General features: G+C 44.7%; 1 protein-coding gene across 7 annotated transcripts in view; it reads left to right on the top strand.

Annotated features, from left to right (window-relative positions):
• ints6l (integrator complex subunit 6 like) overlaps positions 1–25,371 on the top strand; it is a 157,540-nt gene that overhangs the window by 35,473 nt on the left and 96,696 nt on the right. For 4 of the 7 annotated variants that reach the window (XM_070882921.1, XM_070882924.1, XM_070882923.1 and 1 more), the window contains exons 3-4: positions 1,964–2,113; positions 10,973–11,062. In XM_070882921.1, the coding sequence (XP_070739022.1) occupies positions 1,964–2,113; positions 10,973–11,062 (240 nt within the window). The remainder of the gene's footprint in view (positions 1–1,963; positions 2,114–10,972; positions 11,063–25,371) is intronic. The other 3 variants (XM_070882922.1, XM_070882926.1, XM_070882927.1) reach the window with 1 other exon arrangement.

Below are 25,371 nucleotides of genomic sequence, written 5' to 3'. Positions count from 1 at the left end.
CAGTGAAGGTGAAACAAGCACAGCCACAGGTAGAAGTACACTATCTTGGTGACGGATAGAATATGGGGTTTGAAACTCAGCTTGTGGCTGAACCGAGCAGATTGCGCATGGTCTAGTTTAGCCTGAAGGAGCCTGAATGAGTCGGAGTAAGTGCATAGAGGTTTTACTGGATGACTTCACTCTACCAGGACTAAATTGGAGAAAGACTGGCTGGATTATGGTTCGATGTGTTCCCGCTGGGAAGCACGCTGGCTGAGATGGGAAGTGGGCAGCTGAAGAGAGGAAAGGCAGATCCAGTAGTGGAATGGAAGCAGATTAGCGATCTGCTGCAGGGACTCGCAGGAGACATCCTATAGTGGAAGTTTTGAAGACATTTTGTGCCAAAGAGTTGAGGGACTGGTATATCTAGCAGTTTTCACTTTGCACATTGCTTTGCTTTTCCTTGATTCACGTGTTCAATTTTGCTGATACATGAAGGGCTATTCATCATTTTCTCCCTTCACAATCTTGCAGAAAAGGGATGGAAATTGATGCAATGAAGTTAGAATGAAACATAGAAGCCCCCCCCCCCCCCCCCGCCAAATTGGCATGTCACTTTGAAGCTATATGAAGATAGATTTTCCACCATGCTAAGAGCAAGTTCAGCCTAAATTAGTATTTTTCATGAATGCTCATCCACATGCAGCTGATTCTGAGAAGGTGCCATTTAGCTCCAACCTTCAGCTGATCTTTTTGCTAAATGTTACTGAAGTGTGTGTTTCAGAAGTGCTGTAACCAGCAGGTTTAGGAGTGCCTTGTGCAGGAGTCTGTACTCAGTGCCTCCAGCTTTCTCCGGGATAGACTTCCTCTGATGGAGAAAGATTTCTTTGTGAATGGTTGGGTGAGCAGAATGTGACCTGCATTTCAAGAAGCTTCTCTCTAGATTAAGCAGCATTTTGTGAGGTTCTCATTGGGGCAGTGCATCCTGATTGTGAAGGGGGATATCATTCAAGTCTATCAGAGTCTTCAGCAAATAAAATAAATTGCTTAGAATGAAAAGTCTAGAATGGTGACCCTACCCACAGGTGCAGGGCACCCGTACTACATGGCCGATAAAATCCAATGGTGCTCCAGACTCTAAGGGTGCTTTCGTTACTGATTGGTGGGTAATTGGAATGCCTGTCCTTATAACACTTCAAGAATTTACCTGCATTTATTGCCCATCTGCATTTCACGAGGTACTATGTTTTCTCTAAAACTAGTCAGTAAGATGCAGGCATTTTGCCAGAAGAAGCCTTAAGACGCTTTTACAGTCCAGCGCTGGTTTTGGCGATGAGAGTTATGTGGGTCTGCTGATACCGCTTTCTTGTGCAATATTTCCAATTCTACGAGGCAGTATCAGGACCACAGTTGTGCAGCTCTTTGCTGCTGGAACAAGATATTTATAACCCAAGCCAACATCTTCTCTTCTGTAGTTTTTAAACAGAACAGCATTTTTAGAGGTGACTGGTGATCCCCTTCCATTTGAGTCTGCAAGAGAAGTCCCTGTAGTATCATCCGCACAGGATTCCGGGTGAAGACTATGTCAGGAGCCAGTGGACAGCCCTTTAGACTTTCATAAAGATCAGCACAATCAATCTGAGTCTTAGAACTTGTGGCAATAGGTGTCTTTTTATAACTCTTGTTTGTGTCCCTTTGACTCAAGTCTTGCATTCATGCAACCTGCTGTTTGGCTAATATAAAGTCTGAAGTAGATTGATTTTGATTTAACATTTTAATTGCAAGTGTTTGGCAGCATGATTTTAAATTCAGTATGGGTGTAATTGTCGGAAGAATTCAACCTCTGTGTAAAGAGAGGAAAGTTTCCATTGGTGCTGTAATTCAGGACAATGTTGTTTTGCCATCGGAAATAATTTTCTGTTATTATAGTGATTGTATGTATGAACATGTCTGCTAACTATCAGATGATGTCATCATTTTGCAGGCTGGCTGGAAGGAAAACCATGCGACTTTTATGAATGAGTTGAAGAATCTTCAGGCAACAGGCCTCACCACACTCGGGCAAGCTCTGCGGACATCCTTCGACTTGCTAAATCTCAACCGCTTAGTTTCTGGAATAGATAATTATGGTCAGGTAAGTACAGTTAGTCCTGGGTGCTCGCACCACTTGAGTTATCGGCCGACTTTTTGTAATCGTTGACTGTGACATTCACACTGTTGAAAGATATAATACACTTCTTAAAAAAAAACTTTTCTTGGGACTAAGGATTGTAACGGTTGATGCTTGATATTTCACTCCGTTTTGGAATTTGGCTCTGTTTATAAATGAAATATTTTCACTGACTCTCATGTCTTCACTATCCAGTTGCTGTATAACATACATTAAATTGTAATCCGGTGTTGTGAACAAGGCAATCAATAACCTGAGTATTGCAAAAAGAAAACTCTGATCATTGGCACTACTGAGTATAAACCTTGGTCAGTGCTGGGACTGGCGCAGAGTGCTTGGCATTGTGTGAAGTCAGAAGGTATCCTCTCTGGACTGAGAGCTCTCTGGAATTTTTGACGCACAGCATTATGTTTTCATGGCAACTTTCAGACCTACTTTGTTCCACATGACAGTGCAGTATTCAGTTGTGCAGTTTAGCCATAATTGTTTGCACAGAATATTTTTACCCACACCTCCCAGATATAGAAAGTGCCTTCTATTTACTCGGTTCTCCCAGTGAAACCCTCCTGGTACACACAATGGAGGTTTGGAGCCCTGTGCACTGTCATGACTTCAGTAATCAATGCTGCTGACTGAATTTGTATATTGTCGAAAATAAGCAGGCAATAATTGGGAATGTAACCCAGCCCTGGTGGTGCAATGCGTCAGTGCCAGCCTTTTAAGCAAGAGATTGGTGGTACATGAGTTCAGGCCTGTAATTTACCATGTATTAACTTTATTATTGAGTTGAGGGCCATTTCTATGGAACAGAATTCTCTTTCACTTTGAACACCAATGTTAAGGTCAGGCACACCTAGGTGGGTGGGCCAGATGCAGAGTCAAGTTTCCAAATACTGCTTCAACAACATGCCTAGACACCAATTTCAGATTGTAATAGCAGCTTGGTATTTTAATTTCCGACACTAGCTAATCTCTGAACACGAGTCCCAATTCACGGGCAGATTTGGGCTGACTATGGACTGGGCTCAGAATGCCCAGATCATTTCACTCGCAACTTCTGTGGTTATAGTTCAGTTTAGCTCGCTGCATTAGGGAGTTAATTTATTTGTTCTTTATTCTGATAGTTGGCAAGACATTCTGTGATCATTATAAAAGCTTGAATCATCGGAGAGGTTAAGTATAGCACAGTCTTTCACTTGTAAGAGACTGTCCTAACTTGCTTGTGAGTGACTGGGAGTTCACTAATTCGGCATCCTGTATTTGTTCCATGAGCATAAATGGACATTTCCTTTATGCATATAACCTGAAACAACGGACCTGGTCCCTTCACACTCCCCAAATGTGCACAGAAGCCTGTAATACCCAGCTGCCACGGACATGCAAGAGTTTCGGTAAATCTTGGTGCTTTGCCATTTTGCATTATTTAACAAGGATTTATGGTTGTACTACTTTTGATCAGTGTTTTTTCAAATTATACCGTAATTTTCATTCTAAAATTGCTTGTGTTTTTACATTTTAAACCTTGGAGTGGGAAAGGCATGAGTTTTTATGTGTGGTTGCCCCTCATGGCATGTTCATGTTCAGAGCTAAGCTGATGGGATGTCTGGAACAGAGACCCAGACAGACCGGGAGAGATGATGGATCAGTTGGGCTAGACTAGTCTTGCATGTCTTGGAGCAGCTAATTAAGGAGTGTCAGTGGCAAAGACCAGGGGCAGCTTTCATGCCACTGTCTACATTGGGAATGGGTTGTGTTGGTACCTGGAGCAAGGAAGCAAAAATAATTGATACGGCAACAAGGCATTTTGGATCTTTGTGTGTGATTGTATAAGGACCACTCCATCTTCCAATGGTTGTTGCATGGTCACAATTTTTATCACAGCGCTGCTTGGGAAATACAAAGTTCAATTGTTTTTTCACAACTGTACGCACTTGTCAGTTTAAGCTGCTGAATATTGGTAGACAGAGGAGTTCCATCAGCTGAGAAATGGTAACACAAATAGACGGGAACTACTTCACTTCTTCTGAGCGCAGGTCCGGCAGTCTGTGATTAGTCTATAGTGGAAAACTACTGCCAGGAATTAATTCTCTCTCCCATAATATTTGCCCTTAACCTGACTCTAGGGTTGGCTACTCGCTGCCCAGCTTTAGGACAGTTGGTGAGTGGTAAGCGGAAGGGGCGAGACTGTTCTATAAAGTTTTGAGGTGGGAGGCATGAGTTGATTTTATGCTTGCAGTGGTTAGGAACGATGTTCATCCTCGGACAAATGGTTATTCCTTTAGTGCAATGGGAATACAATGGTATGTTGGCATGCTTGCTGTCATGGAGCTCAACAAAATCCTCTGGATAGGAGTGTTTCTGTGCACACACTCATTTTATTTGGAGGAGTGCTGTTTTATGCTTGTAGTAATAACACAATCTAGGACTGCCTGAAGAGTTCAAAGGGGTGTTGGATGATCTCCCTTGCCATTGCTCCTGGGTACTCTGCAGCCTGGTTCTGCAGTATTCTAACCTGCCCTTTCCTTTAAGGCTATTGCTCAGGTACTCTCTTGGGTCGTGGTCTCGTTCAGTCGTGAGGTCAATTATTGTTGCTGAAAATGTGTCCAGATTTTGTCATTGCTTTAATGCTCCTTGTTGAACAACATCTCTCGGTTATCTTGAGGGCAGAAAAACAGCAGGAAATGCAAAAAAATTGTTCATTTGAGATTAGCGTTTTATACAAAACATGTGTCAGTCACATCTGGAGTGTGACTGACACGCACAATTTGTATCAATAGATTGTAACTTGAATATTTCAGCATTGTTTTCACTGTCGAATGAACAATGACCTGCACAACAGTACACTTGCCTACATTTGCATATCCTAAAATTAATGGCTGTTGCAAGTTTCAAGTCTGCTCCAGATGTTCCCTTGGATACTATCATATGTGGTGTGTATGCCATTACTGCCCAATATGTAATTATACCACAGTATAATCCGGTGATATAACAGGACTCCCTTGTAATCTGCAAAACACACAGCCTGTTTCGAATGCTGAAACAGCTTTATTTACAGGCAGAAAGTAAAAGGACAGAGTAACAGATGTAATATAATCTCCCTTTTATTGAACAAGCTGTAGAACTCTTCCTGAGGACAAAAAACATAATAAATATGCCACTTCATCCCTATTGGCAGGCTTTCCTGCTCCCTCTGTTTGTGATGGGCTCTGGACTGGCCCCAGCTCTGACCATGTGGCCTTTTGTGTTCCCAACCAGTGGGAGGGCAAGCACCTTTCCTACTGAGTGATTTGCCAGTAGGCCTGTTAATTAAGCTGTCTACTTCTCTCTCCCTATCCCTCCCCCACTTTGGGTGTGGTTTTAAAGAAAATATTTTCTATTAATGAACCAGGGCCAACCTGGCTTAACACGCCTTGGCTGAGACCACTGACCCCCACTGCCATCGTTTGAAGTGGATGCTGAGCTGAAACATTTCGCACAATGCCTTGTCTAAATGTAATACACATCGACAATGCCTGCTATCTGTAACTTACTAAAACCTGTGATTTCACTCTTGTTTTCAAACACAATAATTAATCATAACTTCTAAATAGGCCATTCAGCCCACGATCCAGTTCCACCATTCAATTAGAGAATGGCTAATAAAGGAACTCCATCTACCCGCCTTTGCTCCTTATCACTTGCCTAACAAAAATCTATTGATCTCAATTGTCCCCAGCATAGAATCCTAGAATAGTTATAGTACAGGAGGAGGCCATTTGGCCCATCGAGCCCGTGCCGACTTTCTGCAAGAGCACTTCAGCACACAGCCTTCTGGGGAAGCGAGTTCCAAATTTCTGAATCTTTTTTGTTCAGTAATGCTGACAGTAGAATTGTGATCGTCCAGTCACAGGCCCAAACGCAGAATGCAGCCTCTATATAGCCTGGTGTAGGTGGCTGAGGTATGATGGTACCTTACTGGCGCCTGCTCAGTCGAGCACTTCACTGGAGTGCTCCGTGGACTGAGAGGATCTGAAAACAAGCAAAGCTTTCCTGGCTGAACAGAAATGGAGTGATGGGAATATTAAGAAATGATTGGCGGCCCTAATCGGTGTGATTTGTCATTGCTGCCACCTGCCCCAAAGGAATGTGCCGTTTGCAGGTTCATGAGCTCATCTTTAATCCAGGGGTGCTCAAAGATTTTTTGTTCCTGAGGGCTGCTTAGCTGCATATTATGGAGCATCTGCACAGAAACATTAAATCCATGTTCCCATTAACATTCAAGTACCTGCTGATAACACATCTCGGATCCTGGCTTGGAGTTTATACACCAATGAGGTAACATGGCTAAAAACCCTTTCCAAACCTCCAGCCCCACAAAATCAGAAAACAAATAATCACTATAGCACAAATAGGATTGAATTACGTGGGCTTTGAAGGCCATGTTTGCCAGGGCTTGGGTGTGGGCAGCAGTTTAGACACCGGCTTTAATCAGTTTACATTTTATTATATTTCTTGTGCGGGAAAGCCATTTTGTAACCCTCTGTGATGTCTCTGTTGTGACTGCTGAACTTGATTTGTAATCAATTTAAAAGAGGATTCTGATCAATTAAGTTGTCGCCAAAAAGAATAAAGAATGGTCTTGAATTACCCACACTTCTGAAAACTGACCAAGAATCCACTCGAGCAAATTGCTACTTTGCATAAAACCAATATCTCTAAAAGTCGATGTATGAAAATGAATATCTTAAATGAGCAGTGAAACAGCTATTCCTGCTGTTTTGCGATAGATTTGAAAGAAGAAAAACCAGCAAGCGAGGCGAGTGCGTGGCCATGAAGCGGAGTTCTGAGGTTTCTGAAATTGGGAGGGAGATGGTACCGCAGAGCGATTCATGGAGATGGTACCATAGGGTAGGCTGGGCAGTTGTTGAACGAATGAAGCGGAGGGATCAGCGGACAAAGGGTAACCTGCTGTCAGAGGAGTGGTGGTTACGTATGGTGAGCGAGGATCGGGTAGAGTAAGGCCATTTGAAAATGAGGACTGTGATTGAAGTCCGTTTTCTGGGACAGGGGAGCATGTGGATATTGGGAGGGACTGGGAGTGATGGCAGTGTGGGTGTTGTGGGTAAGGATGTGGCACTAACATGGCAGTCAGTCTGGGTTGTTATTTGTGGATGTAGAGGGGCAGCAAAGTGCTTTTTGAAGTGTAGTCACTGTTGCTGTATAGACAAACGCTGTATAGACAAACATGTCAGCCAATTTGCACAAACCAAGATCCCACAAAAAATAAATGAGATCAATAACCAGTCAATCTGTTTTTAGAGAGCAAAGGTGGGTTTTGGCCTGGACAAGGAAGAATTTCCTCTTCAATAGTGCCCTGGGATCCTTTACATTCACCTGACACAAAGATCCCAATGGATATTGTACTTGGCTTTTAATTTAGAAAGGAAAAGTATCCTTGCAACATAACATGAAGGTCTTTCAGTGGCAGGTAGTTCTGGTCATTGTGAACGTGTACATTTACATGTGTATACAGCCCTGTAATCAGCTACTTGCAACTGTTCTCGGAATGTTGCCAGAACGATCTGTGAGGACAATGTTATCAAACCGTGTGCCAAGAAATGCATTTAATCCCATGCACAAATCTTTGAAGGTGATAGGCTGTTATAGGGATCCTGCACTTTATAAATGTAGGCACAGAGTACAAAGCCAGGAAGTTATGATGGACCATTATAAAACACTGGTTAGGCCTCAGTTGGGATATTGTCTAATTCTGGACACTGCACTTTAGGACGGCTGTCAAAGCCTTGGAGTGGGTGCAGAGGAGATTTACTAGAATGGAATGAGGGATTTCAGTTACGTAAGAGACTGGAGAAGTTGAGGTTGTTATCCTTAAAGCTGCGAAGGTTGAAGGGAGTTTTAATAGAGGTGTTCAAAATCATGAAAGTATTTCCACTGCGGGTGGGTCGGTAACCGAAGGACAACCGTGGCTCAGTGGGTAGCACTCGAGCCTGAGTCAGAAGGTTGTGGGTTTAAGTTGCACTCAAGACTTGAGCACAAAAATCTAGGCTGACACTCCAGTGCAGTGCCGAGGGAGCGCCGCACTGTCGGAGGGGTAGTACTGAGGAAGCGCTGCATTGCCGGAGGGTCAGTACTGAGGGAGTGCTGCATTGTCAGATGAGACGTTAAACAGAGACCCTGTCTGTTTTCTCAGGTGGACGTAAAAGATCCTATGGTGCTATTTCAAAGAGTAGGGGAGTTCTCCCCGATGTCCTGACCAATATTTAATCAATCAACATCATTAAACAAGAAACAGTTTATCTGGCAAATTGGTTGCCATGTTTTCCACATTACAACAGTGACTACACTTCAAATATATTTCATTGGCTGTAAAGCCCTTTGGGACATCCCGAGGTCATGAAAAGTGCTAATATATAAATGCAAGTTTTTTTTTAAAACAAGATAATTGGCAAAAGATTTCAAGGTGAGATGAGGATTTTTTTTTTTACGCAGTGTGTTGTGGTCTGGAATTCTCTGCCTGAAAGGGCGGTGGGAGCAGATTCAATGGTTACTTTCAAACGGGAATTGGATAAATACTGGTAAATACTGGAAAGGATAAATTTTGTCAGGCTGTGGGGAAAGAGCGGGGGGAGTGGGACTAACTGGATCGTTCTTTCACAGAGCTGGCACAGGCTCGATGGGTCGAATGGCCCCCTCCTGTGCGGTGATTCTACCAACCCCTGGATTCATATTCCAGTATCACAACCGCTGGGTTACCTTACCCAGTGCAATAGAAAACTGCTTTCAGTGCTCAGAATTAATTGGTCGCATGAAATCGGATGCTTTTATATCCTTTCCAATTTTTCATAATCGGCCCAGAATCCTTGTGGCAGAGCATTATTCCGCTGTTTGCCGCGCTGGCATGGTGATTGTACTGATTGTTGAAATAGTTTGTGTTTAAAATGACTGGGTAAATGTGGGAACAGCCTGTTCCCGAGGCTGTCATTTCACCCCTAAATGCACCGACAGAGTGAGCGACATATCCTGTACAACTGGTACTTGACTCTGCCAAGCAGGGCGCTGATGCTCACATCGATCAAACCCTGAGATAGGATTGGGGGAAGGAAAGACTGTCTGGATTAGGCAATGAATACCAAGTAAATGCAACCACAGGAGGACTGGGGATCGTTCAATTATGTTTCAAACGTGAGTACAAACTGCCACTCCAATCTGTTACCCAAGACTATTACCCCCCTCATCTGACAGGTGTGGCAGTGTAACCTTGGAAACTATGGGTGATTTTTCTTACCTTGCCTATCATTAAACTGCGTGCAACTTTGTACTGGTATCCAGAGATATTGTGGGGCAGCAATTATGAATGCCCAATCCCTCCACTGGACACAAGCCACACCACAACCCCCTCCTCTGCTGTACACAACTTGGAATGTGGTCTTTCTGCCATTATCCCCCGCGCCTGGGCTTGCTGCTCAGCAGAAGTCTGGGTGCAGCCTGGCCCTTTATCTTCTATAATCCAGCAACAGCCTGCCTTTCCGGTGTCCTCTTTCCCTCGCCCCCGACATTCTCATTAATTGACTGCAGGAAGTCTGTGCAGTCAGGCAAACGTGGTGTGGTCACAGGACAACTGTAGCCAGGACTTCTGCGTGGCAGATTTTAAAGCGAGAATGAGAGTGTAATTGGGACTGTTGTCTGGGTCCAGTGTATCTTGGGAACTTTTGCACAGGCACGATGGGCTGAATGGCTCCCCTCTGCTCTGATTCTATGAACATATCTTGCAGTTAGTGTAAAAACTGCCCTAATTGATGAAGCAAGCCAAGGAGAGCGAGCCTACCCGGGAAGTACAGAGGCTGGGCCAAAAACAGTGCTTTGAGCAGATTTATCACAGCAGGGAGAGCGGCGGAACGCTTGTATATCCTCCATACTTTCTAATCAAGTTTTTTACATGGTGGGAGAAGTACATTGTGTGTATTTCAAATCACAGGCAATCAGGGCTTGGATTGTGGTGGTACATGACTCCTGTTTAATTTTGGAGTTACACATATTTGTTTCTTGATAATTCTGTTCAGTCTGTCATTTTGGACAAGCATTTTTGTAAGGATGGACACATTGCAGGAAACGCATCACAAATTTAGAATACCTTAAAGTGTGAGCTTTGTCTCAGTTGGTAGCACACTCTCTTGAGTCAGAAGATTGTGGGTTAAGACCCACTCGAGGAACTTGAGGGCAATACTGAGGGAGTGCTGCACTCTCGGAGCTGCCAGCCTTCAGATGAGATTTTAAACTGAGACCCTTTCTGCGCTCTGGTGGACATAAAAGATCCCACGGCACTATTCGAAGAGCAAGGGAGTTGTTTCCTGTGTCTGAACAATATTTATCCTTCAACCAACATCATCAAAAAGACTATCTGGCCACTATCTCATTGCTGTTTGTGGGATCTTGCGTGTGCAAATTGGCTGCTGAGTTTCCTACATTAAGACAGTGACGACACTTAAAAAATACTTCATCGGCTGTAAAGCACTTTGGGGCACCCTGAGGTTGCGATAGAGATGCAACTTTTTCTTTGGGAAAAGTACTTCTTTGTGTATGGCCTGGATAGCAAGGATGAGTGAAAGCTTGACTTAAGTCTGAAATGTAGAAATGATTCCAGCAAATTTTTGAATCCTGTTTGTCAGTGACTTCCTTTCACTAGTGACTTGGCTCCCTTTACAACTGAAGTTGCTGAGAACCATTGTGGAACTGTGAATAAACCTGCTGAACCATTCAGCACGTACAGACTCTCTGAATTTCATGTGCTGCACGCTCTATATTATGTGGTTTGTCTTTCTGCAGGGGAGGAATCCTTTTTTTCTTGAGCCATCTGTTATAATCACCATCTCTGATGGAAGCAAAATGACTAATAATGGCGGGGTGCAAGAGGAGGTAAGATACAGACCCTTGTAGCATTTTGTAAATTGATTGCATAAGAGATTATAACAACTGTGTGCAGGTTTCTAGTTTAGAATTTTTGACAACACTGCTGTTGTAAATGGAGCAATTCAGCTTAGATTCCCGTAGCTTTTTGTTTTTTGCCCCCTCTGAATGATTTTCTCCCCTTTCCTTTCTCTCATAGCTACCACATAGTGGTTGAAGTGAATAGTATAGATGTATTTATTTAGCGGGAGGCTAGATAAACATATGAGGAAGAAGGGAATAGAGGGTTATGCCGATAGATTTAGGTGACAAAAGACGGAGGAGGCTCGAGTGGAGCATAAACGCCGGCATGGACTGGTTGGGCCGAATGGCCTGTTTCTGTGCCGTATATCCGATTTTATCCTTTAATCCTAAAATGCTTGGTGGGTGGAGTTCTGGCGTTTTTGTCTGGTACCTTGCCTAAGTGACAATCATTCAGATGTGTGCCTGAATAGTAAGTATTTGCTGACTGATCAACCACAAATGGATGGAGGGGGCCAATAGACAGATGGATTGGGGGGGCATAAACAAATGGATGGATGGAGGGAGGCACAGTCAGGCGGATGGAGGGAGGCACGGACAGACGGATGGAGGGAGGCACGGACAGGCAGACGGATGGAGGGAGGCACAGACAGACAGACAGATGGAGGGAGGCGCGGACGGACGGAGGGAGGCGCGGACGGAGGGAGGCGCGGAGGGAGGCGCGGGCGGATGGACGGAGGGAGGCGCGGGCGGACGGAGGGAGGCGCGGGCGGACGGAGGGAGGCGCGGGCGGGCGGGTGGAGGGAGGGAGGCGCGGACGGACGGAGGGAGGGAGGCGCGGGCGGACGGCGGGAGGGAGGCGCGGGTGGACGGAGGGAGGGAGGGTGGCGCGGAGGGACGGACGGAGGGAGGGAGGCGCGGACGGACGGAGGGAGGCACAGACAGACGGACGGACGGGGGACATAGATGCAGTGGGGGGGGGGCATAGATAGGCAGATTATGGGGGAGGGGCATAGATAGACGGATGGCGGGGTGGGGCGAGGGCATAGATAGATGGATGGAGGGGTGGCCATCGATAGAAACATAGAAATTTACAGCGCAGACGGAGGCCATTCCGGCCCATTGTGTTCATGCCGGCCGACAAAAAGCCACACTGCCCTCGGTCAGCAGGTAACATATAAACCTATGAACAATGACTGAAAGACAAAGAGCACCCAACCCAACCAATCCGCCTCACCACAACTGCAACACCGCTATCTAAAACATTCTACATTCCACCCCAGCCGAAGCCATGTGATCTCCTGGGAGAGGCAAAAACCAGATTAAAAAACACAGGCCAATTTAGGGAGAAAAAATCTGGGAACATTCCTCTCCGACCCATCTAGGCGATCGAAACTAGTCCAGGAGATCACCCTGGCCGTATTCTATTGCCTGCAGTACTTACCATTATATCTGCTCCGTCCAACAAAAGGTCATCCAGTCTAATCCCAATCACCAGCTCTAGGTCCGTAACCCTGCAGGTTACTGCACTTTAAGTGCCCATCCAACTATCTCTTAAAAGTGGTGAGGGTTTCTGAATCCACCACTCTTCCAGGCAGCGAGTTCCAAATCCCCACAACCTTCTGCGTAAAGAAGCCCCCCCTTAAATCCCCTCGTAAACCTTTCACCAACCACCTTAAAACTATGCCCCCTCATAATAGACCCCTCCACCAATGGAAATAGGCCCTTACTATCCACTATGTCCAGGCCCCTCAATATTTTGTACACTTCAATGAGGTCTTCTTCCAACCTCCTCTGTTCCAATGAGAACAAACCCAGCCTATCCAATCTGTCCTCATAACTAAGATTCCCCATTCCAGGCAGCATCCTAGTAAATCTCCTCTGCACCCTCTCTATTGCAATCACATCCTTCCTATAATATAGTGACCAGAACTGCACCCAATACTCCAGCTGTGGCCTAACCAAAGTATTATACAAGTTAAGCATAACCTCCCTGCTCTTATATTATATGCCTCGGCTAATATAGGCAAGCATTCCGTATGCCTTCTTAACCACCTTATCCACCTGGCCTGCTACTTTCAGGGATCTGTGGACAAGCACTCCAAGGTCCCTTTGTTCATCTACACTATTAAGTGGCCTACCGCTTAGCGTATACCCTTTCCTTATTAGCCCTCCCAAAGTGCATCACCTCACACTTCTCTGAATTAAATTCCATTTGCCACTGCTCTGCCCACCTGACCAGTAGATTGATATCCTCCTGCAGCCCATGACTTTCCTCTTCATTATCAACCACACAACCAATTTTAGTGTCGTCTGCAAACTTCTTAATCATACTCCCTATATTCAAATCTAATTCGTTGATGTATACCACAAAAAGCAAGGGTCCCAGTACTGAGCCCTGCAGAACCCCACTGGAAACATCCTTCGTCACAAAAACATCCATTAATCATTACCCTTTGCTTCCTATTTCCAAGCCAATTTTGGATTCAACTTGCCACTTTGCTGTGTATCCCATGGGCTTTAACCTTCATGACCAGTCTACCATGTGGGACCTTATCAAAAGCTTTGCTAAAGTCCATATATACTACATCGTATGCACTACCCTCATCGGCCCTCTTGGTTACCTCCTCAAAAAATTCAACCAGGTTAGTCAGACACGATCTTCCCTTAACAAATCCGCGCTGACTGTCCCTAATTAATCCTTGCCTTTCCAAATGCCTGTCTTTCAGGATTTTTTCCAATAATTTTCCCACCACTCGGTTAGGCTGACAGGCCTATAATTACTCGGCCTATCCCTTTCTCCCTTCTTAAACAAGGGCATTAAATTAGCAATCCTCTGGCACCATGCCCAGATCCAAAGAGGACTGGAAAATGATGGTCAAGGCCTCTGCTATTTCCTCTTTTACTTCGCTCAACAGCTTGGGATGCATTTGATCTGGGCCTGGGGACTTATCTACTTTCAAAGCTGCTAAACCCCTTAATACTTCCTTTCTCACTATGTTTATTTCATCCAGAATATCACACTCCTCCTCGATAACAGTATCTGCATTGCCCCTTTCCTTTGTGAAAACAGATGTAAAGTATTCGTTAAGAACCCTCCAACATCTCCCGCCTCCACACAAAGATTACCCTCATGGTCTCGAATAGGCCCTACCCTTTAGTTACCCTCTTACTCTTAATATATTTATAGAACATCTTAAGGTTTTCCTTAATTTTACTGGCCAAAAATTTCTTGTGCTCTCTCAGCATTCCTAATATCCTTTTTAATTTTCCCTCTTAACTTTCTATATTCCTCTAAAGCTAAACGGATGGGGGGGGGCTGTAGATGGACGGACGGATGGGGTGGGCCGTAGATGGACGGAGGGATGGGGGGCGGGGGCCGTGGATGGAGGGCGGGGGCCGTAGATGGACGGACGGATGGCGGGGGGGGAGGCGTAGATGGACGGATGAGAGTGGGGTGCCATGGATGGATGGGCCAGTTGTTGAGCCCATGCTGGCACCCTGACTAAGAGACGATAACTCTTCATAGACCAAGGATGGAACTGGGGCCCCTCCTTAACCCTGCTGCTCACTGGGTAAACTCCCCAAGTTGTTAAATTGGATTGCCACACTCCATCTTTCCTGAGGATTTTTTTAAACTTTACCATTTGCAAAAAATACAAGTGTTAGTTTTATAATTTATCATCTGGCACATTATCATCAGCTTTAAAATTATTTAAAAAAAATCTATTTCCCTTGGAAGGGTATGCTTCTTTAATAATGGAACCATCCGTCTATCTAATGAACACATTTGTCCCCTTATTTAAAAATACTTAAAGTAGCAGATGCTATGTAAACCTCTTCCCATGAAACACTTGAGTTCCTTTCAAAGATGTGCAAGATGTCCCAAGAACATAAGAAATAGGAACAGGAGTAGGCCATACGAACCCTCTGCCATTTAATACGATCATGACTGATCTGATCATGGACTTGGGTCCACTTCCCCGCCTGCTCCCCATAACCCCTTAATCCCTTATCGGTTAAGAAACTGTCTGTCTCTTTCTTAAATTTATACATCTTCCACAGCTCTCTGAGGCAGCGAACTCCACAGATTTACAACCCTCAGAGAAGAAATTTCTCCTCATCTCAGTTTTAAATGGGCGATTCCTTATTCTAAGATTATGCCCCCTAGTTCTAGTCTCCCCTATTGGTGGAAACATCCTCTCTGCATCCATCTTGTTAAGCCTCCCTCATTATCTTATACGTTTTGATAAGATCACCTCTCATTCTTCTGAATTCCAATGAGTAGAGGCCCAACCTAGTCAACCTTTCCTCATAAGTCAATCCCCTCATCCCCGGAATCAACCTAGTGAATCTTCTCTGAACTGTCTCCAAAGCAAGTATATCCTTTCGTAAATATGGAAACCAAAACTGCACGCAGTATTCCAGGTGTGGCCTCACCAATATCCTGTATAACTGTAGCAAGACTTCCCGGCTTTTATACTCCATCCCCTTTGCAATAAAGGCCAAGATTCCATTGGCCTTCCTGATCACTGTCAAACAGTAGGTACTGTTCTCCTAGTTATCGAGAAGTGGTGTATTATAATGTAAAGGGCAACCTTTAATGTTTTTAAAACCTTGAATAAGTGCCAATGTTTTCTCGTCGACTGGGTTCCTGCCTGAAACCTGCCCTCTGAAAATCATTGGTGCATTTTTCACAGAGTAGTGGAAATCTGTGGATTGTGGGTCAATTGAAATCTTCAAAACTGATCAATAGTTGGTTAAGGGTATCCAGGGAGATGGAGCAAAGGTGGGTAAATGGAGTTGAGGCATGGATCAGCTACGATCATATTGAATGGCAGAACAGGCTGGAGGGACTGAATGGTCGCCTCCTATGTTCTTGCTTGTGTCTAAAAATCGTTTATTTGAACACACAGTTGTCACCTCTATCAGTGTAATCTTCAGACCATTAGCATCTGAAAAGGGAAAATGTTCCATTTCCAGCAGCAATATTCTTTATCTCAATGAGCGCAACAGTTCACACACTGACTGTGAAGATGTTTGTACTTTTCGGGTTTTTGCTCTCTGTGGAGATCTGACACTTCGCTTGTCCATCACTCCAGGGAGCTGGTCAGCTGTGCAAATATCTGGGAGCAGCTCATGAGTATTTCCGCGCGCTCAGGCACTGGGAGGTATCTGGCCAATTAAAATTGTTGCAAAGCCCGTGCTGAATTTACCCAGCTACCTCCTGATGGGTGCTTGAAATGAGCCAGGTGACTGTGGTAGAGTTGTCTGGGCTGACGATTGTGGCCACAGGTCACAGCCCCCCTGCAGCCTCTCACCATGCCCCCTCCTCTCATGCAGAGATCCTCATTTCATAGGATCCGGTGGCTTGGTGATTATTTGCGGGAGAAGGGAAATAATATCTTGAAGGCAGTGTTTCCTCAAATGCCATCCCACTCTCCTTTCCTTCAGTCTGCATAGCTCCTCCATTATAATTACAAACGAGGGGATGCTGTTGGGAATCCTAGAGCTGTATACTCGGAATCCGTGCTGCTGCTACTGATTTTAATAGGAGCTAATCAGCCCTGAGCAGCATGGGCAAGCACTCACATTGGCCTGCGAACTACAGAGCAACTGTTGTAGGGCAGAAACTCGGTGGAACTGCTCCCTCGAATTCTCTGATGCACTGATTTAATGCCAGAAACATGGCAAAATGTCAATTAAATTCAGGGCACTGTTCCATTTTAAATGTTCACATTTTATTGGGTGATTTCAATCCTCCAGCCCCTACACGCCTGTCGACTCACTAGTTTCACTCTTGAGTACATCCTCCATTCTTTGTTTCCCTCAATGAAACTGCAGACACCCGTGTGCCTGTATCAAGATATGCAGCATTTTTGTTGTTTGTTCAATAGTTGTTTTCAGGCAGGTTCAGTTTTGGATGTGTCTTTGTATTGCATCAGCACCTTGAAAAGAGTATAGCAGGAAATGTGGCACCATTGTCTTATGATCCTACTCGTGCCTACGTTGTTTGCAATAAGAAAGAAAGAGAATTTGAAATTTTATATTGCCTTTCACAACGTCAGGATGTCCCAAAGTGCTTCACCTCCAGTGATGTAGGTTTGAAGTGTAGTCACACAGCCAGTGACGTAGGTTTGAAGTGTAGTCACTGTTGTAATGTAGCAACCGTGGCAGCCCGTTTGTGGACAGCAAGCTCCCACAAACAGCAACAAAATAAATGACCAAATAATCTGTTTCAGTAATGTTGGTTGAGGGATAAATATTGCCAGGACTTCCCTGCTCTTTGTCAACTAGTGCTATGGGATCTTTTCCTCCACCTGAGGGGGCAGACGGTTTAAAGTCTCATCTGAAAGATGGAAATGGGTGTAACTTGAATGCTGGTTAACCTGATACTTGGTTAACAACAGTTACTGATCTTAATATTGATTCTGAAAACCATTGATTAAGATATCCCGTGTATCCATTGTATTCTTGGTTCAGTGCCTGCTCTAGAATTGGTGGGAGTGGTGCGGTGAGACTGAAAATTGTTGGAAAGCAATGTCACAACTCAGTTTGTCCTTCCACAGTCACACTCACTGATACCCCCATGGCAGTGATGGAATCGAGGACAAGTCAGGAGCTACTCTGCGGCTGCATCAGTCGAGAGCTATTCTGTGGGAACTCGAATGTCCCAGGAAAGGGGTATTCAGGCAAGCTAGCCTCCAGGACTGTCTGTATTGGTCAAGTGATCAAAACATTGATTAACATTCAGGTGGTTTCTTTATTTCTATTAATGCTGCTGTAGATTTCAGCCTCTATTGGTACCGGTGGACATGCAAGTGAACTCAGATACTGAGCACCATGCTTCTGACTCATTGGCAGGTCCATTGACCTCAACATCTGTCTAAGCTCATAAGCCATTGCTTTCCTTCAGGAGTCAAGAACTGGCGCAGTCCTTGGCGTTGGTCCAAGTCAAGCCAACCTTGACACCAATGGCAATACTGGCATTGACCAACGACAAACTTCCATGTCAAGCCCTTTAGCTCTCCAATGCCTTGTTTAGTTCCACCAATGAATTCCCTGCTGCTTTTCCAACGTAGACTTCATATGGCCAATCCTCCCCTGAAGGGGAATTCGCCAGTACCCACAGGGAAGAGTCAAAAATAGGAATTTTACCTGCCAGACACTCTCCATGACAAAGTTGCCATCTTAACCAAGCTAACATTAACCAAGCTAACTGGCCTTATGGAGAGGAGCCAAATGCAAGCCGATTAAATAATACAGGCCAGGCAGCATAGCTGTGGCTATCACACCGGTGAATCAGGAGACTGGTGTCGCCCTCGACCAGGCCAACATCCCCAGCATTGAAGCACTGACCATATTTAATCAGCTCCGCTGGGCAGGCCACATTGTCTGCATGCCAAACACGAGACTCCCAAAGCAAGCGCTCTACTCGGAACTCCTTCATGGCAAACGAGCCGAGGGTGGACAGAGAAAACGTTACAAAGACATCCTCAAAACCTCTCTGATAAAGTACAACATCCCCATTGACACCTGGAAGTCCCTGGCCCAAGACCACCCTAAAGTGGAGGAAGTGCACCCGGGAGGGCGCTGAGCACCTCGAATCTCATCGTTGAGAGCATGCAGAAATCAAGCACAGGCAGCGGAAGGAACGCGCGTCAAACCTGTCCCACCCTCCCTTACCCTCAATGACTGTCTGTCCCACCTGTGGCAGGGACTGTGGCTCTCGTATTGGGACTGTTCAGCCACCTAAGGATTCATTCTAAGAGCGGAAGCAAGTCTTCCTCCATTCCGAGGGACTGCTTATGATGACCGTCTGAATAGAACAATAAGGAGTGGTACGATGCTGTGGTGTGTGGTACTGCAAGACGACTGCCATCTTTAGAATTGTACCCCGGTGCCTTCGGGGGTGGAGGGTAGAGAGAGAGGAAGAGAAAAGAAAATCATTAAATTATTTGAGCAGGTTGATGCAGTCGGCAGGGCAACCAGAGTCTAAGTCAGTCAAATGCAAAACCAGTTTTCAGTTAGCTCTGAATCCAAGTATTTAAATTGTAGTTGGGTAAATGTAAATTATAAAATGCAGAGGTTATGAAGGACGATTTGACTCACGGCCCCATACTTAAAACATTAAATGTGTAAGTGAACAGAATTGTTGGATGTATTGAAGAATCAGGACCGTTATTTTGCAAATTCCAGAATGGTAGTGACGAGTACTCAGTTCATCAGTAACCCTTGGTTTTGTTCACAGCTAGTGTTTTAAGTATGGGGCCATGAGTCAAATCGCCCTTCATAACCTCTGCATTTTATAATTTACATTTACCCAACTACAATTTAAATACTTGGATTCAGAGCTAACTGAAAACTGGTTTTGCGTTTGGCTGACTCAGACTCTGGTTGCCCTGCCAACAGCATCAACCTGCTCAAATACTGACCTGCCTGGTTGGTGAGCCAGTGACTTGGGCTCTGCGTTTTAAAACCTTCCTTGAGAGATTGAGGAGAGATGTATTTGGAATGCTTTGCCACAGAGAATGGTTGAGGCAAAGACCATTGCATCTTTTCAGGGAAAATTGGATAAATAATTGAAGCAGAGGAAGGTGCAGAGCTATAGTGAGAGACCGGGATAGTGGGTTTAGTGTTGGATTGTTGTAGGAAAGAGCTGGCATAGACACGATGCTCTGAATGGCCTCATTCTGTGCTGTAAATATGAATGGTTCTGTGATATGTTATCTGAAACTGGATAAACATGACAGCTTGCCTGAGATAAGATCTAAAATGAATGAATAACGTAATTAGCATTGATTTAGAAGCACTTTTGATGCATTAAATGTAACCATTGATTTTCTGATACTGTCTTTTGTGCTTTAAAAATAGTTTTGATGTTGTGATTATCAGTAGGCACCTGGGCTTTAACCTCACTGCTGGCTAGGGCTGCACTAACACTGCCCTTTAACCTGCCCGCAGTAAAAAAGTTCGCAGTCCACGTTGTGAGTGTTCTCACTATTCATTGTGAAATGTTAAACTTCAAACAGTGCAATCATTCAGTACACAAATAGAAAAGCTCACTTCTGTGCTTTAGAAAGAAGTTGTTTATAGAGCGCCTTTCATAACCTTGGGACGTCCCGTAGAAGTGGTTTTTGAAGTGTAGTCACTGTTATAGGGAAACAACAATGTGCAATTTCCTTTTTTAGGAAATTGTAATCTGCTGTTTAAGGGAATCGTGCCAACTTGTATGAGAAATGCATCAACCGCTACGACATAAAGATGTAACTTTGTCACGTCTCAAAGGGGATTGAGCAAGGAGCATTACAAGCCGATGCCAGTCCAGAGCTTCAGTTTTCTCGAGTACGCGGAGTACCATTTCTCCTCCATTACAAGCCGAGGCCAGAAACGCAGTTGGATCTTCTGATACTGATGTGCTCACGCCAGACACTTCCCATTGCAGGCGGGCACTCCTCCGGCTGCTGCTAAACTAGATTGGATGATCCAGGCCAACGCTCAGTGTCTTAAAATAAAAGTGCTTTTAGATGAAAGTGGAATCAGACATAAACATTACAGAGCTACCCATAATGACTCCTTTTTGTTTGTGTGGCTGTCGCACAACCGATGAATTAGACTCTTGCGCTCATTCTCTGTTCTGTTCTTGCTAAGTAACAGGGTTGCTTATTTCTGAGATAAAGAAATCTCAGGGTGAATTCAGAGGGATTTGTCTCATTTGCTTGCACACTTGCAGTGCTGTTATACAGGGTATTGGTGAGGCCACACCTAGAATACTGCGTGCAGTTTTGGTTTCCATATTTAAGAAACGATATACTTGCTTTGGAGGCAGTTCAGCGAAGGTTCACTTGGTTGATTCTGGAGATGAGGGGGTAGACTTATGAGGATAGGTTGAGTAGGTTGGGCCTCTACTCATTGGAATTCAGAAGAATGAGAGGTGATCTTATCAAAACGTATAAGTTTGAAGGGGCCTGACAAGGTGGATGCAGAGAGGATGTTTCCACTGATGGGGGGAGACTAGAACTAGAGGGCATAATCTTAGAATAAGGGACCGCCCATTTAAAACTGAGATAAGGAATTTCTTAGAGGGTTGTAAATCTGTGGAATTCGCTGCCTCGGAGAGCTGTGGAAGCTGGATACAGAGATAGACAGTTTCTTAACCGATAAGGGGTTATGGGGAGTGGTCAAGGAAGTGGAGCTGAGTCCATGATCGGATCAGCCATGATCATATTAAATGGCGGAGCAGGCTCGAAGGGCCGTATGGCCTACTCCTCCTATTCCTTATGTTCTTATTACTGGGGTATCCATCCCATGACCATGTGCTGTCCCCTAGCCCAGCAACTCAGGCCTATTGCTGCTTCCAATCTGCATTTCTTTGTTTTACCTGTTTGAAGTTTGTGTGTCTTGGAGGTTTGGAAAACGTGTTTTTTTTTTTAAGCACTGTTGTTTCTTTGGATAAGGCCTAAATCAGAGCCCCAGAATCTATTGAGATCTCTTGACATTAATGGGAACGTGGATTCAACTATATTTTAGGACTTTGAGGCTCCATGGTATACATCTAAAGGGCACATAGAGACAAGAAGCTGGGCTCCCTGTTATATTGGACTGGTCAAAATCTACTCCGTACTGCTTGCTACTGTAACTTCTATTCATGAATAAACCTGTTTAGTTGTTGAAACTATTATGAAAAGTGTTGGGCAAACACTTCCCATCCGGCTTGCTGCTCTTGAAGCACTTGGCCTGAATGTACATGACTTACCCTGGGTTCACAAACAACCAATCAGCTGCCACCTAGCCCTGCAGCACGCCCTGTCCTATCGCACACCGTCTTGCAGTGTAGACATAGATGGGCAGTGTCAGTGTACATGCATTTAGTTACGATTTAGGGCCTGCGCTAGATAGAAATATTATTTTTAAATTTTACTCAATCTTTCATAATATATTCATCCAGCTCAGGAAATCAAAACAGCCTGAATTAGAGATTCACATAAGGAGACTTCATTATATTTGAATAATTGTCTCAGTCTGTACATTTTCAAGTGACATATTACTCATATTAGCCATTTATTTAATGTATGGCGTTTTTATTTTAGTGGAACATTTTTATAGCGCTAAATCTCAAACATCCACAAGTGCCTCGCGGCATTCCAAATGCAGTGAATGTTATGTAGGAAGATTCTAGAAACGGCAGCAAGGTGAATGGTCAGTTTTTGCTGGTTGTATAAGGAATGAAAGGCTTTATTGCACAATATTATTTGTGATTACTGTAGACTGACACTGGCCACCAATATTGAAATCAATGGTGGACCTTGCTGTGCTGTCCCTTCCTTTTTGCCACCATCTCCTAATATCTCCTTTGCCTCAGCTTTTATTTTTTTCCTTGTGCCTCTGTGAAGCATCGATTGTTTTCCTATATTACAGGTGCTATACAAATGCAAGTTGTAATTTCTATAAAAATATTTGTTCATAACGTAACTTAACAACCTAGCCCAACATCATCATCATAGGCAGTCCCTCGGAATCGAGGAAGACTTGCTTCCACTCCTGAAGTGATTTCTTTGGTGGCTGAACAGTCCAATACGAGAGCCACAGACTCTCACAGGTGGGACAGATAGTCGTTGAGGGAAGGGGTGGGTGGGAATGGTTTGCCGCATGCTCTTTCCACTGTCTGCGCTTGATGTCTGCAACACCACCGCAACCCAACAACAAGGAGCAGGTGTAGCTCATATGGCCCCTCAAGCCTGCTCCGCCATTCAATAAGATCATGGCCGATCTTCATTAAGATCTTCTACGAGCAGCAGGGAGTCCGGGGACGTCGGAGGCCTACAAAAGGCCCAACTCATCGGAGAGGCGGGAGTGCGAGCAGCAGGGAGTCCAGGGACGTCGGAGGCCTACAAAAGGCCCAACGCGTTGGAGAGGCCAGCTGGTGCAGCTGCAGCAGGAAATCCGGGGACGTCGGAGGCCTACAAAAGGCCCAACGTGTCTGAGAAGCCAGCCGGTGCAGCTGCAGCAGGGAGAGAAGGCAAAAAGAAGTAGAAAGATATCAAAAGGTGACGTCACAGCCAAGGGGGTAAGTGATTGGCTGGTGATTGGTAAGTAGTTTTTCTTTTTCTTCATCAGTAAGTAACCTTTTAGCATTGTTGCCAAATTAAGTTTACCTCGGGGTTAAGTCATGGCAGGAGAGCTCGAACTCGTGTTATGCTCCTCCTGTACTATGTGGGAAGTCAGGGACGCTTCCAGTGTCCCTGACAACTACGTGTGCGGGAAGTGTGTCCGGCTGCAGCTCCTGACGGACCGCATTGCGGCGCTGGAGCTGCGGGTGGAATCACTCTGGAGCATGCACGATGCTGAGAATGACGTGATTAGCACGTTTAGTGAGTTGGTCTTACCGCAGGAAAAGGGGACACAGCCAGATAGGGAGTGGATAACCAACAGGAAGAGCAGTGCAAGGAAGGTAGTGCAGGGGTCCCCTGCGGTCATCCCCCTGCAAAACAGATGCACCGCTTTGAGTACTGTTGAGCGGGATGACTCATCAGGGGAGGGCAGCAGCAGCCAAGTTCATGGCACCGTGGGTAACTCTGCTGCACAGGAGGGCAGGAAAAAGAGTGAGAGAGCTATAATGATAGAGGGTTCGATTGTAAGGGGAATAGATAAGCGTTTCTGCGGCCGCAACCGAGACTCCAGGATGGTATGTTGCCTCAATGCGAGGAGTATTCGGAACCCAGGAGAGGGCTCTGAGCTAGTTAGAGTGGGTGAGAGCGCAGATGAACAGGACCCCAAGAAAGAATGCAAAAGGCAGGATGCAACAGAGCAGAGTAGCACTGGGGTAAGTGTAAACCACAAGGTGATAGGAAGGGACAATATGTATGAGTATAAAGGGGCTGCAGGAGGGATCAAAACTAAAAATCATGGTTTAAAAACTAGTATTAAAACACTTTACCTAAACGCACGCAGCATTCGAAATAAAGTAAATGAGTTGACGGCACAAATCATTACAAATGGGTATGATTTGGTGGCCATTACAGAAGCATGGTTGCAGGGTGGCCAAGATTGGGAATTAAACATACAGGGGTATCTGACAATTCGGAAGGATAGACAAGAAGGGAAAGGAGGTGGGGTAGCTCTGTTAATAAAGGATGATATCAGGGCAGTTGTGAGAGATGATATTGGCTCTAATGAACAAAATGTTGAATCATTGTGGGTGGAGATTAGAGATAGTAAGGGGAAAAAGTCACTGGTGGGCGAAGTTTATAGGCCCCCAAATAATAACTTCACGGTGAGGCGGGCAATAATCAAGGAAATAATGGAGGCATGTGAAAAAGGAATGGCAGTAATCATGGGGGATTTTAACCTACATATCGATTGGTCAAATCAAATCGCACGGGGTAGCCTGGAGGAGGAATTCATAGAATGCATACGGGATTGTTTCTTAGAACAGTATGTTACAGAACCTACAAGGGAGCAAGCTATCTTATATCTGGTCCTGTGTAATGAGACAGGAATAATAAACAATCTCCTAGTAAAAGATCCTCTTGGAATGACTGATCACAGTATGGTTGAATTTATAATACAGATTGAGGGTGATGAAGTAGTGTCTTAAACGAGCGTACTATGCTTAAACAAAGGGGACTACAGTGGGATGAGGGCAGAGTTAGCTAAAGTAGACTGGGAACACAGACTAAATGGTGGCACAATTGAGGAACAGTGGAGGACTTTTAAGGAGCTCTTTCATAGTGCTCAACAAAAATTTATTCCAGTGAAAAAGAACGGCGGTAAGAGAAGTAATAACCAGCCGTGGATAACCAAGGAAATAAAGGAGAGTATCAAATTTAAAAACCAATGCGTATAAGGTGGCCAAGGTTAGTGGGAAAATAGAAGATTGGGAAAATTTTAAGCGAAAGCAAAGAATGACTAAGAAAGCAATAAAGAAAGGAAAGATAGATTACGAAAGTAAACTTGCGCAAAACATAAAAACATAGTAAAAGCTTTTACCGATATATAAAATGGAAAAGAGTGACTAAAGTAAATGTTGGTCCCTTAGAAGATGAGAAGGGGGATTTAATAATGGGAAATGTGGAAATGGCTGAGACCTTAAACAATTATTTTGCTTCGGTCTTCACAGTGGAAGACACAAAAACCATGCCAAAAATTGCTGGTCACAGGAATGTGGGAAGGGAGGACCTTGAGACAATCACTGTCACTGGGGAGGTAGTGCTGGACAGGCTAATGGGACTCAAGGTAGACAAGTCCCCTGGTCCTGATGAAATGCATCCCAGGGTATTAAAAGAGATGGCGGAAGT

Source organism: Pristiophorus japonicus, chromosome 6 (assembly GCF_044704955.1).
Source record: "Pristiophorus japonicus isolate sPriJap1 chromosome 6, sPriJap1.hap1, whole genome shotgun sequence".
NCBI classification, from domain to species: Eukaryota; Metazoa; Chordata; class Chondrichthyes; family Pristiophoridae; genus Pristiophorus; species Pristiophorus japonicus.
The sequence above is the reverse complement of the archived record's forward strand: the minus strand, read 5'-3'. Positions and strand labels throughout refer to the sequence as shown.